This window comes from Poromitra crassiceps (assembly GCF_964638095.1).
Source record: "Poromitra crassiceps genome assembly, chromosome: 5".
Classification (NCBI taxonomy): Eukaryota; Metazoa; Chordata; class Actinopteri; order Beryciformes; family Melamphaidae; genus Poromitra; species Poromitra crassiceps.
In genome coordinates, this window is record NC_139642.1 from 47,601,913 (window position 1) to 47,621,429 (window position 19,517).

Genomic DNA, 19,517 nt, shown 5'->3' on the forward strand with positions numbered 1-19,517 from the left:
TGTGTTAGTTATGAATGGAATTATAGCAAAAATACATTACCCCCCTTTTGGCTGGGGAGCCCCTGGAACCTCCTCAAGTCCCCGGACCCCCATTTGAGGTGTGTGTTAAAACCGTTTAACGCACACGTACTGCAGTTCGGTTCAAGTGTACTCACAGTTCTAAATGTATCCGCTACATAAACCTGTAACCATAGCAACATTAAACAAACAGATGTTGCAAAATAAATTAAATGGTGTGTGTGTGTGTGTGTGTGGGGGGGGGGGGGGTCTGAATATCTTATCTTATCCTCTGAACAACACAGGATGGTGACTGTAACACAGCTGGGAAACACTGCCCCTTTTTTATTTGGGGTCAATAAAATGGCTGGATAGCTAGCTTGTCTAAACATATTGTCAATTACTGTTTGTCAAACGTACCCAATGTTATTGCCTTTGAAATTTGCTAGCATAACGTTATCTTTTCTGGCTCTGCGCGAATGGGTTCTACAGTATCTATGAGCTGAGCGGACTAGATTAGCTCCCGTTGTCGACTCGTATCCAAGGTTCCTCCTATTTACTGGAGCACTGAAGACATTTTCCATTGCATGAGAATCTGACAGGAAGGTGATTGTTCCAGGTGCAGTATTGCTCGGTTTCCCAGGTGTTGCCAGGGAAACGGAGGCTTGTGAAAAACTTTAGATTTTGATGGCAAAACCTCCACCAAAATTTGCAGATGCTTCACGCCGGATGGTTCTTTGCCACCATGTTGTGCATTAAAATAGTTTAAGCGTACACCTAGGAGTTGCCTATCCCTTACTTATTTGATGTGAGGTTGTATGAGGTACTTATCGATAGTCAGTGTATTACCTACAGTAGAATGCGGTTGGCGCGCTCCCAGTTTGGAGAAGCAGAGTAGTTCCGGTACATCAGAGCTAACAGGCGAAACTGAGTAGTGTTATTTACAACTGCACCCATTCCTTCAGACAGTTTTATCTTTGCTTTGCTGTCGTGCTTGTGTTTCATCAACAGTGGAACTGGGTTGAGGTGCTTATAGCATCGCCTTATGCCCCATGAATAGTGTATGAAGGATCAGGCAGATGCTGCTGAATATGAATTTGTGTAGTCATGAATAAACCATGAGGAATTTTGGACTGAGGTCAGTCGTTATACTCAGACCAAGTCTTTCATAAGATACCTAAATGGTAAGCAAATATTTCACCTTAAACACTGATATCTCGCTGGGTGGCAAAGGAGATTCTCGAGCGCAGTAAAGATATAGAAAATGACGATAAAGATGCAAAATGAAGAATGATAATGCTGATGTGATGCCAGGTGCACGGTGTTGTGTGTAGGCTGTCCTGTCCTGACCTGTATTGCACAGTTCTAAGTGAGGACAGCCTTTGTTTATTGGGCTATAACAGACTTCTCGCTCACTGACCCACTACAGTTTCAATTGCCTGGGCCTCTGTGGCAAAACAAAGCTTAGAGGGGCTTTCACTCTGCTCTGTGTCGACACAGACGTTGAGTTTTCACACACACACACACACACACACACACACGCACGCACGCACGCACGCACGCACGCACACACACACACACACACACACACACACACAAATACACACATGGCTGGACAGGCAAATCTCTCATCCCCAGTCACTCTTCTGCAATTTCCTTCCCCTCATCTCATCTGTATCTCCTCTGTTATTGCTCCTGCCTCTCTCTTCATCCTCTTAAAGGGAATAGGAGCAGAAAAGTGGGGATTGGATGGGGAAATAACATTTTATTGACTTTTTTTTTATTCTCTCTATTTTTCTCACCTAGACGAAACAGATTCTTGGGCTCGGGTGGCGTCGTCATGCATGGCCATGTTTTCTAATCTTCCGACACCTTTCTGTGACATTGTAGGGAGAGAATTGGCAAATGGCAGATAGCCACAGACAATAGAGCATGAAGATTGGCCCCTGCGAATAAACTGCATAAGTGGGGACAATGAGAGATGAAAATTAGTTTTTTCGAATACAATCTCGTGAGATGGGAAGTGGGAGCGACGCGTGAATTTAAACTGCAGTTGTAAAAGGGCCTACAACAATTAATTTATATCCGTGTTAATCCAAGAGTGATTCAGGTGCAGAAGAATTTGAGATACATTTGGTAGTTTTGCAGCCTAACGCCTTAAATCAAAGACGGGTGCCTATCCTCTTTGTCAAGGCCCCATAGATGGGCATCGGTGCTCGTTGCATACGTCCTGAATACACAAAGAGGAAGGAGGAGGGGCTGTGAGAAATCAAGAAAGACAGGGAAGATGAGAAAGAGATGGGGGTTAAGGAGTGCAGGGCAGCGATCATTATAGCCCCTATTGGTCATTTGAGACCCAGTTACATCAGTTCATATCTCTGGTTACCGGGCGCCTCCCCTCTCCTGGGCAGATATTGACCCTGCTTCCTCTCCTCCTTGGCTCTTCTTCATGGTCCTCAATCTCCAGCCTAATGAGGTTTGACTCTTCACGCTGCTTAATGGAGAGTAAAGTGGCATGAGCGGAAGACCTGCTGGCAGAGTGGTGTAGGACGGATAGTGAGGAATGGCAAGGGGGGGGGGGGGTATAACACTTTTTTAGTTGTATTTGGACAACAGAAAACCACCAAGGGGCTGAGGGTGAAGATCTAAAACGTCATTCTTTTCTTGGTAGAGAGCTGCCTCATGCTACAGGCACTGTAAAAGAAGACTTCTTCATTCTCTTTTAGTTTTTCCTTCTGAAACATATATCTGACTGTCTTCCTGCCTATGAGAGAGAGAGAGAGAAAACACACTGTTGCATAATTATTTATACCCCTAGGGGGATTCTGGGAGAATGAGCATGTAGACTTCAGTGCTGGCAAACCCGTGTGTCTCCTCACTTTGCGCCTGATTTATGATGTTAGAAACATGGGAGAAGCGTTGGCAGAAGCACGTCTAGTCTGATTCATGACTTTATAAGCCGAAACAATAAAGAGCGCATGTTCACTGGAGCATCAATTATCAATAACACACCCATATTTGACTCCAACCTCCATAAAAATTCAGCGGCGTATGGGCTTCCAGTTAGATCAATGAACCTGAATATGCTGATCTGCTTCCAATTACGGGGAACGAGTGTGCTTGGTTTCTTTTTCAACCCATTTGATGATTTAATCCGATCGAAACTGGTAATGAAGTTATAGGTTTCAGAACTGGCTTTGTGAGATAAATAATGCAACAAGGCCTATATTCCCTTTTCTCCCTATCAATTATTTTTCCAACGTTATTTTCTACACCACTAAAGCAGTCACACACTACTCTGAGTGTACACGCTTTATGAGGAGAGTTTGACTTGAGGACAATAGTTAATTTCATACTATCATACCAAGACGTGTTTTTATAAAAAGCGTCCTTTAGAGGGGGTCAGTCAAAAACAAGGAACTGAGTTCATTTTAGTTTCCACTGCCTGGTATGGAAAAATGTGATGTGTACTGATGCGTCCCAAGAATATGATAAATATAGGTTGATTTGAACATCTGCTGCCCTGACTTTACCCTCAGGAACATTTGCCTACAGAAGGTTTATATAGCACTCTTGACGTCCACATGTTCACATCACTAATCCCCTGTTGGTAAAGTAGCAGTGCATGCTATTAAAGTGACCTTTGCATATTGTTATTGTTGTATAAAGCTAAACCAGATAGTTGTGTTTTTTCCCATCCATCCATCCATCCATCCATCCATCCATCTATCTATCTATCTATCTATCTATCTATCTATCTATCTATCTATCTATCTATCTATCTATCTATCTATCTATCTATCTATCTATCGTATCTATCTATCTATCTATCTATCTATCTATCTATCTATCTATCTATCTATCTATCTATCTACTGTATCTATCTATCTATCTATCTATCTATCTATCTATCTATCTGTATCAGTGTGAATCCAGCTGTTTCCACGCTCTGCTGGGTATTATTGCTGATTATTACGTTATTATTATATTATTATCAGGCCTTAAGTTGTGCAATGTGAACCTATAGCATTAAATTATTTCAAATGCCACTAAACTAATGTTATTCTCTCTTTAGCCGTTTTCACACATGCGCTTTTTACCGCTAAATGACCGGAAAGCGGTCTAATGCCTTCATGTGTGAAAGTTGTTTTCCGGTATAAGCGTTCCCCCGTCATCGCGGACATTTCACCAGTTTCGAGCCAGTCAGAAGAGCGGTATGCCGCGATAAGGGACACAAGTGTGAAACGGGTCCAGTCATTTGCCGGTCCTTCTCTCATGGGCGAGGTGTACACACGTTGCTTAACGTTCACTTCCAGCGTGCATCATCTAATCATTCGACCACATCAAAGCAAACTACTTCCACATTTCGCTTCGTGCATTTGCTTTCTCTACATACATACAGCGTTGGGCGGCTTGCAAGCCGCTGCCATTCTCGCTGTGTGTCTGTCCTGTGTCGGGCTGCTGCGAAGTGCGAGGACTGAAGGACTGGCCTCTCTCGAGCAGAGAGGGGAGGGGGGAAATCGTCTGTGTTTATTACGCTGGCTTGACGCTGCCTGGATACTACTCTGCACTGCAGCCCATGCGCGAATGTGAAGGATACAACATACTCTTAAGTCAAACGAGTGTGATTTATTGTGTGACAAGCGAACTTATTTCACCATCGGAGTTTTGCCGACTCCCAAAATAAGCCCCCCCCCCCCGCCCCCAACATACAGGCTATTTGACGACTATATTCACACATGCGGCGCTCAGGTGTGAAGGAAAATTCTGGGAAATGGCCGATATTGATTTACAGGTAATTTTCCTGTAGGCATGTGTGAAAATGGCTTTTGAAAGCACAAAAGGAAGCGTCTGATCTGTGATGCTATCCTCATGCTGCTGCCCTGACAGCCAATAAGAGGCTTATTTTGTGGATTCATAAAGCAGTTCTTCAGTGTTTTTCACTACGGAATGTCTTTTGTCACCTACCGTCATGCCATGTTAAACACACATACTGCTGCTGACATTTCTACAGACGAACACAGAAAGGTGCTATTTGGTTGCAGCCATCCTGAGTTATGCGCTGCTTCTGTATCGGTGTCGGCCCACATGGATCTCTCATCTTAGGCGTGTGTTATGGGCTTTTTCAATGTGAACATCAAACCAGGAAACGACTCACTCCGATCAGGATGTGGCTATATGTCCTTGGCCCCTAACTGCCAGAAGCTGTAAGAAGCCAAGGTTATGTGCTGTGTTAACCGCATGGCTGATTGTTTCTTTACCCCCTGCCTGCAGCTGTTGTTATGGCAGCTTGTGCAAGCATCGGTGCATCCAGGATCTGTGTGTGTGTGTGTGTGTGTCTGTGAATGTGTGTGTGTGTGTGTCTACGAGCTCATCGAAGGTTGTGAGATTTCTCCCCCATTTTCTCCCCAATTGTACTTCGCCAATTCCCCCAGCTGCCCCAGACGCTACCCCACCCCCTCTGCCGATCTGGGGAGAGCCGTAGACACACACGAGCTTCCTCCGATACATGTGCAGTTGCCAGCCACTTTTTTTCACCTGACAGCGGGGAGCTTCACCGGCAGGACGTACTGTAGCATGTGGGAGGATCACGCTATTCCCACCAATTCCCTTGCGCCCTGAACAGGCGCCTGGCCGACCAGAGGAGGCTCTAGTGCCTGTGTGGAAGCCAGACCAAGCTGGAGGTAACACGGGGCCGCGAACCTGCGACCCTCGTGTTGGTAGGCAGGGAATCTACCGCTACATTACCCGGACGGTTTTTCTACGGCATAATTTCGGATTATGGTTTGGGTTTGTATGGATGAAGGTTAGAGTTGTGATTAGCTTCAGGCAGGGTCGGCTACAGAACTAATTGAATGGGAGCACAAAGTGCCGTCAAGAAGCGACACACAAAACACCAACGCATTCAAAACATGCTGTCAAGTCTGTCTGTATCACTGCATTGCACTCTCACTGCCTACCAAGTCTGAAGTCTCTCTCAATCTCTCTCTCTCTCACAAACACACACACATTTAAATACTTTTATTTGGATCTAAAGTACAGCAAATATTACAGACCCAAACATTTTAGAAGAAGGCCGCAGTACAGTACATTTATATTGAACCAGACACTGATGCATGTACTTCTTAAGCACAGGAAAAGACATTGCAGCAAGATGATGACTTAAATATAATGTATGCAAACTAACAAAGCATGTTTAGCACTCAAGGGTATACAAAGCATCGTCTTCTCCAGATAAAGAGGCTGCCTATTATGGCTGAAATGGAGCAGTATTTTGCTAATTTTTTTGCATCAGGCTTTAGCAGCCTACCTAGTTGCAGTCCACGGAGCACGAGTTTGTGGACATGCCCCAGACTCCCAAACACAAGCACAATGAGTTGGCAGCTGTAGCCTAGAGTTGTAATATATTCTACCAAGGGCTGATATTTCATGAGTTTGGTTGTGAAGCAGGTGTCCATGTACAGATCAAAAGAGCAGGCTATTTCAATGATGGTGACTGACTTTCTGCTTTCATTGATGAAGGGTTAGGGTTACACACACACACACACACACACACCCACACCCACACACGCACACACACACGCATGCACACACGCACGCACGCACACACACACACACACACACACACACACACACACACACACACGAGATGAAATATTAATCCAAATGCAGAGAAATTATCTTTTTTTAAGGTAAATACATAGCCGGAATTACTTTCTGCACAGAGACACAGGCATGCAAGCATGCATAAATGCACACACACACACACACACACACACACACACACACACACACACACACACACACACACACACACACACACACACACACACACACCCCATACTTTGTGCACGGTGCGCGTCATGCATTGGTGAAAGGCTATTTGAAATAGACTACAGTACAGATCATCACTTCACTATTGCTATGACAAAAAAGGCAAAGTGACAGGGCTTGCCTGGCCTGCGTGGGGGAGGGCACAATAACACACTGGGGGGGGGGGGGGGGGGGGGCATATAATATGTATCCCAGAAGATTCCTCTGTGTCAGGAGTTAAAGTTGACAGAAGTAAGTAGTGTGTAATTCCCTGCACATCCTTTCTTGGCAGTTATGGATGAGAGGCTACCCTCTGAGTCGGAGAAAACTCCTCTAATCCTCCCTTAGCTGCAGCCGGCGGGGGATGAGGTCTGGTAGTAAGACAGGCCTGGGCTCTAGTCTCCATGTGGACAAGCATCTGCCCTGCTCAAGTGTCCTCAAGTCCCAGAATGATCTTACCAGCTCCAGAAGGGCTGTTCTGAAGCGGACCATGCACTCTGATGAGGGCAAGCAAAGAGAACATTTCCCTATGGTGGCCACTGAACTGTCACATTATTTTAAAATCATTCTTATTTTAAGAGACTCCCATACACTGTCTATACCAGGGGTGCCCAAATTATTTCCCATGAAGGGCCAAAACTCAATCTGGGTGGAGGGCCGAGGGCCAAAAATAAACATTGTGGAATTACATTAAAATGTATTGTGTTTTATAGAAAATTAACATTCTAAATCTAAAATAACATTTCAATATAATAATCTACTTTTTATCTGTTTGGTAATTGTAATAATGTGCAATTGGTTATATATATAAAAAAAAATATCTGCATTTGTGTGGCGCTTAAACATTGAATCAGTAAACACCCAGTTAAAAACAGTTGTATTTTCCACCTTTGTAATCAAGAGAGAAATTTGACTTAATTCACAACTTGAAAAATCCTCAAGGTACTTTGAAAATCAGTTTCGTAGTGGCCTGGCCACGTATATTGTACTCTTTCAAAACAGCCACTCTCTGTCTGCAAATGAGACAAACCGCTGTTGAATTTACTTCGGTAAAAAAATACTCGTCTTGCCACTCCGTCCTAAACTTTCTTTTGTCAGTGTGCCACTGCCGTGATGATGATCTCTCCATCTTGCTGAGCTGGTGTAAAGCCAGTGACTGGGGAGGGATCAAATATCAGAGCTCACCCCCAAACCAGGTGATTCAGCCAACCAATCAGGAGCAATCAATCCTCAGATAGCAATGCCTCACACCCGTGTGATAGAGTCAGGTAGAGAGAATACCAGCTGCACAAAATTAATGTTAATTGTAGATAGAAGAGTCCCGACATCTCCATTCAGGCGCGGACTGCATAATCGGGCACGTCGGGCAACTGCCGGTGGCCTGGCGTGCAAAAAAAAAAAAAAAAATCCCCACCCCCAAATCCGTGGCGGGCCAAACTTGGCCCGCGGGCCCCAAATTGGGCACCACTGGTCTATACAATTTAAAACAATTGATTAAAAAGTTGCCTACAAAGGTCTCAGAACCAATCCGCATGTCTTGTCGCTACGCACCTGTCTCCTGATATGTACTGTATTATGCAAAGTAAGTTTTGCGCGTGCACACACACACACACACACGCACACACACACACACACGCGCGCGCGTGCACACACACACACACACACACACACACACACACACACACACACACACACACACACACAGACACACACACACACACACACACACACACAGAAAATTGCTAACAAGGAGGCAATCCCAGGCTGAATAATGGAGTGGTCCTGAATTATTTTATTAGAACAAATATACTCTGAATAGATTAGACTCTTATCATCTCAAAATCATGAAGATAATATTCTATTCTCTAATCATTAGAGAATGGAATCTTATCTTCCTGATTTTGAGTTCTCTCTATCTGCATTTCCTCCTTTGTTATTGGCGTCAGATTTAATAAGGGGAGTCAGTGAGAGATCATAGATTTGGCCTGGATTCACTTCATCAGTGGACTGAAAAAGACTAATCGTCGTTGGTAGTTTGTGCATTCAGCATGAATATGGTCTCATTGCATATTGATCACAACTCTAATACCTGCTTATCTTGTCTTAGCGGAGTGATGATGTTAGGCTGTACGATGACTGAAGTGCTTGAGGGGGAAGGATTGAGACATCAAGGGTGTCTGTCTTGTGGGTGTTTGTGTGTGTGTGTGTGTGTGTGTGTGTGTGTGTGTGTGTGTGTGGGCGCGCGGTGCGCACATGCAGAAAGGGATGCAGCCTCCGGTAGTAAAATGCATCACATTTAGTTGCTGTTCCATGTGGCTGAACAACTGACTCCTTCAAAGTAAGAGTCTATGTTTTTGATGCTGATATCTTAGGAGGACCTTGTTTTGTTGTTTGTTAAAGGGATACGCCACTTTTTCGGGAGTTTCATTTGCCATATCCCCCCCACATAACCAAGGTACACCATGCCTTTACGGTCACGGTCCGCGCACTATACAGTGAGCTACAGTCCAAGGGCGCGGGAAGCTGGGTGCGGTGGGTGCTGCAGCACGCCCTGGTGGCAAGAGATGTAAAAAAAAATATATATATATATTTTTTTTTACAGTGCACCTGAACGCAACATGCAAAATACCCGCTGAATAAGTGTCCAAATGTTCATGTAATTCTGGCCAATACTCCACTTCTGTTATAACATTTCAGTCTGGAAGATATAATCTTTATGACTAAAAGGCTAAATGAATAGCTTAGAAAATGAATAGCCCCGGGGGCCCATGGTACTATTAATCTGGCCCTGGATATATGGGAGGAATAGCAGGTAGGCTATCACTGTCCCTGATTCCTGAGGGTAAATTGAGTAATGCTGCAGAGAAGAGGAGAAGACACTGAATAATGACATCACAACAGTATAATCCTAATGTTAATTTAAAATTAAATATTCCTCTAAATATGGCTAAAAGTCCAAAAAGGGTGGGACAGAGAATGAGGATTCCAACACAGCAGTGGGAGCAAGTGGTGACATGGAGGTGAGTGAGAAAAGGTGACTGAATAATCACACAACAGTCTAATCTTAATGTTAATATTCCTCTAATCTGGCGACAAAGTGGCCAAAAAATGTTCGGCGGCGAAAGGTCGCCGCCAAATTTTCCGGCGCCCGCCCCCGGTTCAATCGGTGGCTACGGTCTTGCAGCACCCCCTGCCTAAAAGTACTTCCAGCGCCACTGCTACAGTCGTGAAGTTAGTAAGTATCACCATAGAATGGAGGCCAATGGTACACCCGTTCAAAATAACCAAAAACACACATCTAATAGTACCAAAATACATCTTGTGCTTCAGGTTGAATGAATGAATGAATTTATTTACAGTGCAGATTGTTCCACTGCACTGTACCTGAAACTATTTTTCCCCATCAGACTTTTAAATCGACAGGGTATAAAATCTGTCGACCTACCTCAAGTAGCGTGCTGATGTGTTTCTCGTACAAGTAAGAAGTAGTTTAGTAGGTACCTCGGGACCTCATGTAAAGTGATACTCACCACGAGATGAAATATTAATCCAAATGCAGAGAAATTATCTTTTTTTAAGGTAAATACATAGCCGGAATTACTTTCTGCACAGAGACACAGGCATGCAAGCATGCATAAATGCACACACACACACACACACACACACACACACACACACACACACACACACACACACACACACACACACACACACACACACACACACACACACACACACACACACACACACACACACGTGTGCACGCCTCTAATGAGGATGGGAATCTTGCTGTCTCTCTGCTGTCATCCCTGTCTGCATCCCTCTCTGGTAGCATCTGTCATAACAAAGTTTGAAGTTTCCTTTCATCCTCTTTGCGAGGCTGGACACTGCCAGCCAGTCAAGCAAGCAAGCAAGCAAGCAAGCAAACACACACACACACACACACACACACACACACACACACACCACTATATAATTTCCTGTCCCTCTGTTCTCCTCTTCAAAACACCTCACCATGATTATCTCTCCTGCGTTTTTAACTGCCTTCAACCAAGCGTTCTCCTCCAGTGCCAAAAACGGAGCTTTCTCCTCCAAGTCTGAAGTACCTATATATATCTCACATCATCGCATGACAGTGTGTGATTGTGTGTGTGTGTGTGTGTGTGTGTGTGTGTGTGTGTGTGTGTGTGTGTGTGTGTGGATTGCAGGGGAAGACAGTGTAGTGTCATCATAGCTTCCACCTGCCGCAGCACAGTGCCAAGATGTTCTTCCTGCACAGCCCACAGCCTCTCTGTGAAAGCTAGATAGAGAGACAGACGCTACCTCTGTCTCTATACGCTCACAGTGATGCCATCTCTCTCTCTCTCCTTTCCCTCCTTCGCGTTCACCCTCAATTGCTTTCAGGAGCAAGCCAATGGTTGGCTAATGGACAACTGGCCCTGTGTGTCTACACACACGAGCACCTCTGTTGCAGTTTGGACTCTCACCCAAACTAGCTGTTGAGCGTGTGACACTGTGGCACTTTGTCCTAATGAAAGACAAAGTCAGACACCTGCTCCTTCTGTGCCTTTATATCTTGCTCTACTGACCCGTGTGTGGTTTTTGTGTGTGTGTGTTTATCTGCAGTGGAGAGATGTATGAGTGTGATGCAGTCCGGGACTCAGATGGTCAAGCTAAAGGCAGGATCCAAAGGGCTGGTGAGACTTTTCTACCTGGATGAGCATCGCTCCTGCATCCGCTGGAAGCCCTCACGCAAGAGCGAAAAGGCCAAGAGTGAGTACCCCCCCCCCCCCCCCCCCCACACACACACACACACACACACACACACAGGCACGCACGCACAGACAAACACGCATGAGCACACACATGTAATACTGTACGATAGAGCTCTATAGAGGCTATGCACGTGACGTCCCAGAGGCAGAAGTCACTGCGGGGTCACGCCCACTGAGTGGCGGAATTAACGTTCAGCTTGAATGCAGTAATCAGCCTAGATCAGGGGTTTTCAAAGTGTTGGTGAGTGAGCCCCCCCCCCCCAATTATTATTGCTATTGTTACTATTACTGTTGTATGTTCCACTCAGGCATAAATATGAGTTAGATAGAAAAATGTTGTAAACCCTCCTTATCTTTATTTTTTATGATTTTAAAACATCTTTATCCTTCTTCTTTCAAACATCTGTTTTAAACGTTTTAAACACCTTTATGAAATCATTTAACCCTGCAGTCCAGCCCAGCTGTCCTCTTTTCTTCTCATCCACAATGGCTGATGCATTTCTCAACCCTGAGTTTTTTTGTTTTTTTTGTGTGTGTGACAACAATAGTAATACAATGACAAAGAATAATAGACAAACAAATATACATGCCAGGGATTACAGAAAAAACATTGCAATTACAAAAAGAAAAAAAAGTGCAGTATACATATAAATTACAGTTAAAGCAATATGCCAAAATTGGAGCATAAATTCAACGTCTTCACAGCTTTACTATTGCATGAGGTAGCTAATGTTCTGATGTAGGACTCTGCTTCTTTCTTAAACGTGTAAAGAGAGGGTTTCATTTTTAACACCTTACATTTATGGATATAAAACTTTGCCAGTAATACGATGAGATTACAAAGAAAAAATTCATTTTCTAAATCTCTCTTGTAATTTGTAAACCCAAACAACACATCCTTCAAGCGAAGCACATATGTGTCACATTACATGTAGAGTCCAAAATGAAACGACATATACCTTGCCACAGCTTCCGAGTGTGTTCACAGGTCCAAAACAAATGAAATACAGTCTCTGGATGCAAGTTACAAAAAGTGCAGGTCACATCAATATCCTTCTTATATCTTACCATAAATGACTTGACAGGATAACACAGATGAATAATCTTAAAAGAAATGTATTTCACCTTGTTCACCAGTAGGAATCGATTAGGAAGAGACATACTTTTTCCCAACATATGTCCTGATTCTGAACAAGGTTATTCCAAGAAGCTATTTCTCAACCCTGAGTTAGCCACAGTGGCTCTGAAGGGATTATCATCATGTACGGTAGTCCATGGCCTCTTCATTGTCATGTATTTACTTCACTGTGTTTTTATTTATCAACCCACTAAAGCATTCATCTGTGGATGGATTGTGTTTACATGTGTGTACGTATGATGGCGTCTGCGTGTAGACTGTCAGCATACGATAAGCTTCTTAGTTCTTCTCCATTGACATGATTAACAGAACAGATGCCCAGACCCGTTTTTTGATGCTTGTGTTTGTGTTTGTGTGTGTGCGTGTGTGTGTCTGTGTGTGTGTGCGTGTGCATGCTGGTTGTCTGGCCAGGATGTTGTTAGATTCAGTCATAGCTGAATTTCATAGATGGGATTATGTAAAGGAAAGAGAGCGTCCAATGGGAGGAATGCTCATTTGATGACAGATATAGACTGAGATATATATATATATATATATATATATATATATATATATATATATATGTGTGTGTGTGTGTGTGTGTGTGTATGAAGCCGACCCTGTCTATTTTTATACATGAGATAATGGGCTGGGGGAGGGACTTGTAGACATTTTGGTGATGGGTAATTGTCCCTCCAGTATGTTTAATTGTCTTTCTGTCTTCTAACTAACAAACTCTAACTGGTCTTTCTTCTTCCTCCCTCCTCCGTCAGTCACCATTGACTCGCTGTACAAAGTGACGGAGGGCCGTCAGTCGGACATCTTCCACCGGCACGCAGAGGGCAGCTTCGACCCGGCCTGCTGCTTCACAGTGTACCATGGAAACCACATGGAGTCCCTGGACCTGGTGACGTCCAATGCAGATGAAGCCAGAACCTGGGTGACCGGCCTCCGCTACCTGATGGCCGGGATCAGTGACGAGGACTCGCTGGCGAAAAGGCAACGTATACATGACCAATATCCTTTGATCAGGAAACTATAATACACTACGCACTCATACTCAAACAAATACATACACGGTACCAGTTCTCTTTGTTTGGCATTTTACTAGATCAAACAGCAGCCAAAGGAGAGTGACGTAGCCTACTGTCCTGTATTAGGTCGCTGGTGTTTGTGGCTTCATCCACCTCTAACTCAGTGTTCTCGGTCAGACACATCTTAGTGGCCAGCTGGCAAGGTTCTGCTGGTCTTAGTTTTTCTATTTGACTTGTATGGGAGTCTGGGGTAGGCTATTTGTGCACGCTCATATACTCTGAAGGCCCATCACAGTCTTCCCTCTGCAGGAAGTAACAATCAATTTTCAATTACTACTCATGATTACAGAAGTGTCCTCGGTCTTAGAGTCTGTGTATGTTTTCTTTACATTCATTTTACATCTGTTTTTCAAATATTTCAAATACAGGAGGCCCAACTTTATTTCACCCCATTTCCTACAAATACAGTACCATGGTATTACACTTACAAAATGTGTGCACTGCATAAGTGCACTGCATAAGTCCAATTTCACTTGCAGTTATACACATTTTATACGTCTATTTCCTCGTCACACGGAGTCCTGCCCGGCTGCTACTATCGCTGCTACACACACACACACACACACACACACACACACACACACACACACACACACACACACACACACACACACACACACACACACACACACACACACACACACACACACACACAAACAAACTCACAAACCGTACTGTCCACCCCGTTCTCCTTAACTTGTGTGTAACGTGGATGAAGCAGACGTTCGAGGAGGCTGACAAGAACGGAGACGGACTCCTGAACATTGAAGAGATCCACCAGCTCCTCCACAAGCTGAATGTTAATCTGCCCCGCAGGAAGGTCAAGCAAATGTTCCAGGTCAGAATGTGAATCCGTTTCTGTGAATTCACCGCTGATTCTGAGGTGCTACTTATTTAATAAGTCACAGTTTATTCTTCAGATGTCAGTGAGAGCCTGGTAAACCAGCCGGTCACGTGAACTCACTTTTCATTTCGTTCTACCAGACCGTCTGGTCTCAAGCCCTGGGAGGGTGTTTGCAAAAACTGCAAAGCGTACGAGCCAATCAGCGACCCGCCTCATAGTTGACATCGTAACCGGCCAATCAGGAACAGGGAAAACAATAATGGGTGCCTCCGTGCTTGACCGCCTCGAGGAGTAACGTGAACGTTTGTCTAGTTTAAACAGCAGCAAAGTGCAGTTATTGCAGAAATAGACTCAATAACAACAATTACAAACAAGTACAGGAGCGGAGTTTCTCGGCGGAAAATATGTTTTTGATGTTCTCCCGAGTGGATTTGGGTTTGACTGGATTCGCTGATTGGGTGAAGGAGTTGTCTGTCAAGGCAAGTACACCCGCCCAACTTTCGCCAACTGCAAACACTGCATGAAAAGCTTGAGGCCAGACGAGACTGGTAGAATGATAAAAACAAATAAATAAAAAACACTGGGATGCACACACATATACTCATTCATTATTGTACTTCTCACATACATGTACTGTTGCCTACACAATACATGTTCTCACTTTGACTGGCGAGGTGCTCACTTGCATACTGTATAGAACTACTCTTGTATTCATTATCAAAGCATTCAGATAAAATATTTACAAATGACAAGCTGTGACATTCACACTAAAAAACAAACAGTTCCAGGTTTTTGTTTTCAGTAGAACACCAAATTCCTTGCACATAAATATTCACGCGCTCTAGCCTATACTCTGACGGACGAGGATGCCCTAAAATGGTTGCCGTAGTAGTTGCATCTTTTATGTGAGCACTTGTGCCATTCGAAGACATGTGCAGGAAACAAGTCATATTTATGCAGGAGCCGCTTTTAGAGGAAAAGGATGAAGTGGTGGAAGAAGAAGGCTGCTACCATTTTTAAAACAAGTCACATTGAGTCATGTCAAAGATCCACATAACTACTGACTTGTCTAAGGTGAGCTATGTGTGGAGTAACATAGACAAAACATTAACCAAAAAAGAGACAAAAGCCACAGTTAAACTACTAAGAATTTAATCTTTATCTTACTTTCCTCTTTCAACAACCATCTTAGTGGGATAACTCAAAAGTAAAAGTTGATGCTGTTAGAGAGCAGTTATGACGGCAGCTTTCGTTGACAATGAGATTTTCCTGTCATTTGGACTGGGCTCAGCCAGACACCTTGGAAGGGGGATGCTGCAACTGCAGATCATCTGTCACAACTGGCAACCATTAGCTAGCATCCTTCAAAAGTAATAATAAAATAATGAAATAATGTCATGATAGTACATTATGTTAGTGTATTTTCCTTTGAAAAGTCCTAAAGTGGACCAACTCCCCAAGTCTCCAAAGTGGGCTTGTGACAGCCTACATAGGACGGCTATATTTAGGCTAGGTGATTAGAGTGATATAAGACTTGAAATTGAAATTGATGTATCATATATTATAATGATATGTGTTTTCTTCTTGATGATGTATGAATTGTAATCTCGCCTAATATATCACCTCATACTATGGCTTTCGATCAGATATAAAAATCCATTAATTTATCTCATTCCATTCCATTCCAGCATGGGCAGATAGCAGCATTGCGACCTTAATAGCAGGTGCAATTACTTAAAATACCCTGGACCTGATAGTTTTCTGTCCATGCCTTTCTAATGGAGTCCATCACAGTGATTTATCCCGCTGGTTGTGTGTGTAGATTCTGTCAGTGATCAGGTTCCGAGCTCATTACAGGGGTGTGATGGAGGCTTTACTGGGTATTATTAGAGCTCCCCCTCTGAGATCCAGGTAAAATGAGGAGCTGGATCCCAGTGTGAGGTGTCAGAATAGAGTGGGTGGTGAGCTGTGCTGCATGTCCTCAGGAAGCATGAAGAGAGAAGAGATAAGGAGGGGGGGATTGGTTGGAGAGGTAATGTGTTTGTGTGTGTGTGTGTGTATATGTGTGTGTGTGTGTGGGGGGGGGGGGGGTACTGGTATGATATGTGGTGGTGGTGGGTCATGTGAATTTGCGTTTGTATCGGTAATGTGTGGGAGAGAGAGAGAAATAGACTATCAGTGTGTGGAGGAACGACGTGAATTCAGCTGTTCCCATTCGCACATCTTCAAAGATGACAAGTACACACATCTGCTATCTGCACACCTTGTTTGTTACTGTCAATTATATTCACTGTTGCTGTTCAGAACGGCAAAAACCCATTAAAGCACTGGTGTGAGGGCAATCAAAATGTGACAGTGACCTCTATCTATGTCTATCTTAGGCGACCTCAGAAGTCACAGTTTGTTGTTGAAAATCTGATGAAGGCTGAAACACAGTTGCCCTCACTGGTTTTTGCCCTCAGCCTACGGAGCTGCAAGATCACAGTGGACGAGCCATGAGTTTCTTCGTAGAGTTTGACCATGTGTCACCACTCCCTCCCCCTCTCAGGAGGCGGACACAGACGACCAGCAGGGCACGCTGACCTACGAGGAGTTCTCCGTCTTCTACAGGATGATGTCACTGCGACGCGACCTGTTCCTGCTGATGATGGCGTACAGCGACAGGAAGGACCACCTGACGGTGGAGGAGCTGGCCAACTTCCTGCGCAACGAGCAGAAGGTCAGCGGTCGAACAGTAAAGCTCAGCCGATGGGTTAAATGCTCAGCCGGAGACGTTAGACCAGATGCATTGTTCCGAGGTGCCATGCGCGCCGCAGAAAAGAGCCCAAATCGGCTTGCCCAGACTGGCCCGTTCTGCTGTATATTGGCAATTGCCCGTTTGAATTGAATGTTGTGGATTACCGTGGGCAATATTCCCGTTCCCCCCCCTCCCCTGTCTGGAGTGTTTTGTTCTAACGTTCTTGTCATAGTCTCAGCTGTCCATCCAGAGGAATCTGTTCCAGTTAGGCAAGCTAATCTCTCACGCCTAAGATTGGTTTGTGTCTTGGGAGCTCCCTTCTCTTTCTTCTTTACTGACAGCATCTCGTCTCTCGTACCTTTTGAATGCGGTCATTTTTCATCCTCCTGTCTTTATTTACTCCTCAAAATATACTGCCTAATTATGGCTGACAGTTAATTTAATAGCAGCAAAAATCCATTACAATAATAATTTGTGCATTTCTGACTTGATTTAGCATCTACACATGCTCCTGCTTTAAGAAGTCTGTACATCTTTCCTCTTTGCAGATGGCCAGTGTGACTCCAGAGTGCTGCGCAGACATCATTGACAAGTTTGAGGTGTTCGACGAGAACAAACAGAGAGGCGTCATGGGGATTGAGGGTAACTTCTTTGCAGACTGTATTATTTCACTCCTTTATTTTCCATTTCCCCCATATAGAGTACCGCAGGAATGAGTCCGGAAGACCTGGATGTTAGCACTTCAGGTTCCTTTGTCGAAACGTTGATGGGATTTTTGGTATGGGGATTTTGGTTAAATCCTTGAAATAAGCTCTGTGGTTAACACAAGTTTATGAAACAGAAGACTTTTTGTGTTCAGCAAGATAATCTTCACAAATGAGGAACAGCTTTATGATTTTCTATGCTTTTTTCATGGGATTTTCAGAAAAAGGGTCCTCAATAGTGAAGATTATCTTGTTGTTCGCTGTTTCATAAACTTTTGTTAACCACAGACCTTATTTCAAGCATTTAACCAAAATCCCCATGCAAAAATCCTATTGACTTTTAGACGAAAAACCCAGAACTAGCATGACTAACTGAGTTGGCCTACAAAAATATATCCCAGGAGTACTCTAGTCTCTCCTCCAAAAATTTTTCATTTCCTGCTCTGTCATTAATTCTTCGTCTTCTTTCCCATTTACTATTTCATCAGTTTCTCTGTCACTTTTTTTAAAATGTCACACTCCCTCTCAATCAAAGCCAAGATCAGTTATTTTATGTGCCGCCTTTTAACATGTCAGTTTGCTGCCTAGAGGTATGTCGAGTGGTTAAACATCCATCTGTCACTTCTGGATGATGTCCCTGCTACAGGCAAACAATCAAATCCCAATATAACTCTCACCCGTTTCTCCTCTACTGTCTCAATTCAATTCAATTCAATTCAAAGGGGCTTTATTGGCATGGGAAACATACGCTTACATTGCCAAAGCAAGCGTAAAATAAAAACACTGACTGTGGAGACAGCAGGAACAGGAGGAAGACCCAGGGCCTATCCGTGCTCTGGGTTTATTGTGGGCTGTGTTCCGTTTGACTTCCTTTTCCTGTCACAACAGTTCACAAATCGTGCTGCTGTGTTTGCACATTGCGGTACTTCACCCAGCAGATATGGACGTTTTTTTGTGTTGTTTGTTTCATGTTTTTAAAGCAGTCTGTGGGAAGCATGTGTCTCTGATGTCTTGGTACAGTTGGCAGGTAGTTAGGAAGTGCAGCTCAGTTTGTCTCTCTCTGCTTTCCTACCTTCTGAATACATTTTAAAAGCTAAACGTGGGTGGACTGCCTGCTCTCCCCATAAAAACACACACACAATTTGGTGGATACTTTACCCCAAAACAGCTTAAAGTATCATAGCTTCATATGTTTTCAGCATGGGTTGCCCCAGCGGAAATCAAACCCCTAACTCTGACAATGGTAGAGCCATTTTCAGTCACGTGGAAGCTACAGGGGTCGACATTGGTTGGAGGTCTTTACCCTTGTCAAAACATTGAGAGATTTTGTTTTTGGCCATGTCTGTATCGCTGTCAGCTTATGTAATGCTGACTGAAGGGGAGTGAGGATTGTGGAGGGTGCTTGGAGCGAGGAAATTGGGGAGTCAGAATGAGGG

General features: G+C 44.0%; 1 protein-coding gene across 1 annotated transcript in view; it reads left to right on the forward strand.

Annotated features, from left to right (window-relative positions):
- plch1 (phospholipase C, eta 1) overlaps window positions 1-19,517 on the forward strand; it is a gene marked incomplete at both ends in the record, with an annotated part of 53,610 nt that overhangs the window by 3,922 nt on the left and 30,171 nt on the right. The window contains 5 exons of the mRNA XM_083637318.1: window positions 11,437-11,583; window positions 13,476-13,719; window positions 14,505-14,634; window positions 17,189-17,359; window positions 17,926-18,019. Of these exons, the coding sequence (XP_083493444.1) occupies window positions 11,437-11,583; window positions 13,476-13,719; window positions 14,505-14,634; window positions 17,189-17,359; window positions 17,926-18,019 (786 nt within the window). The remainder of the gene's footprint in view (window positions 1-11,436; window positions 11,584-13,475; window positions 13,720-14,504; window positions 14,635-17,188; window positions 17,360-17,925; window positions 18,020-19,517) is intronic.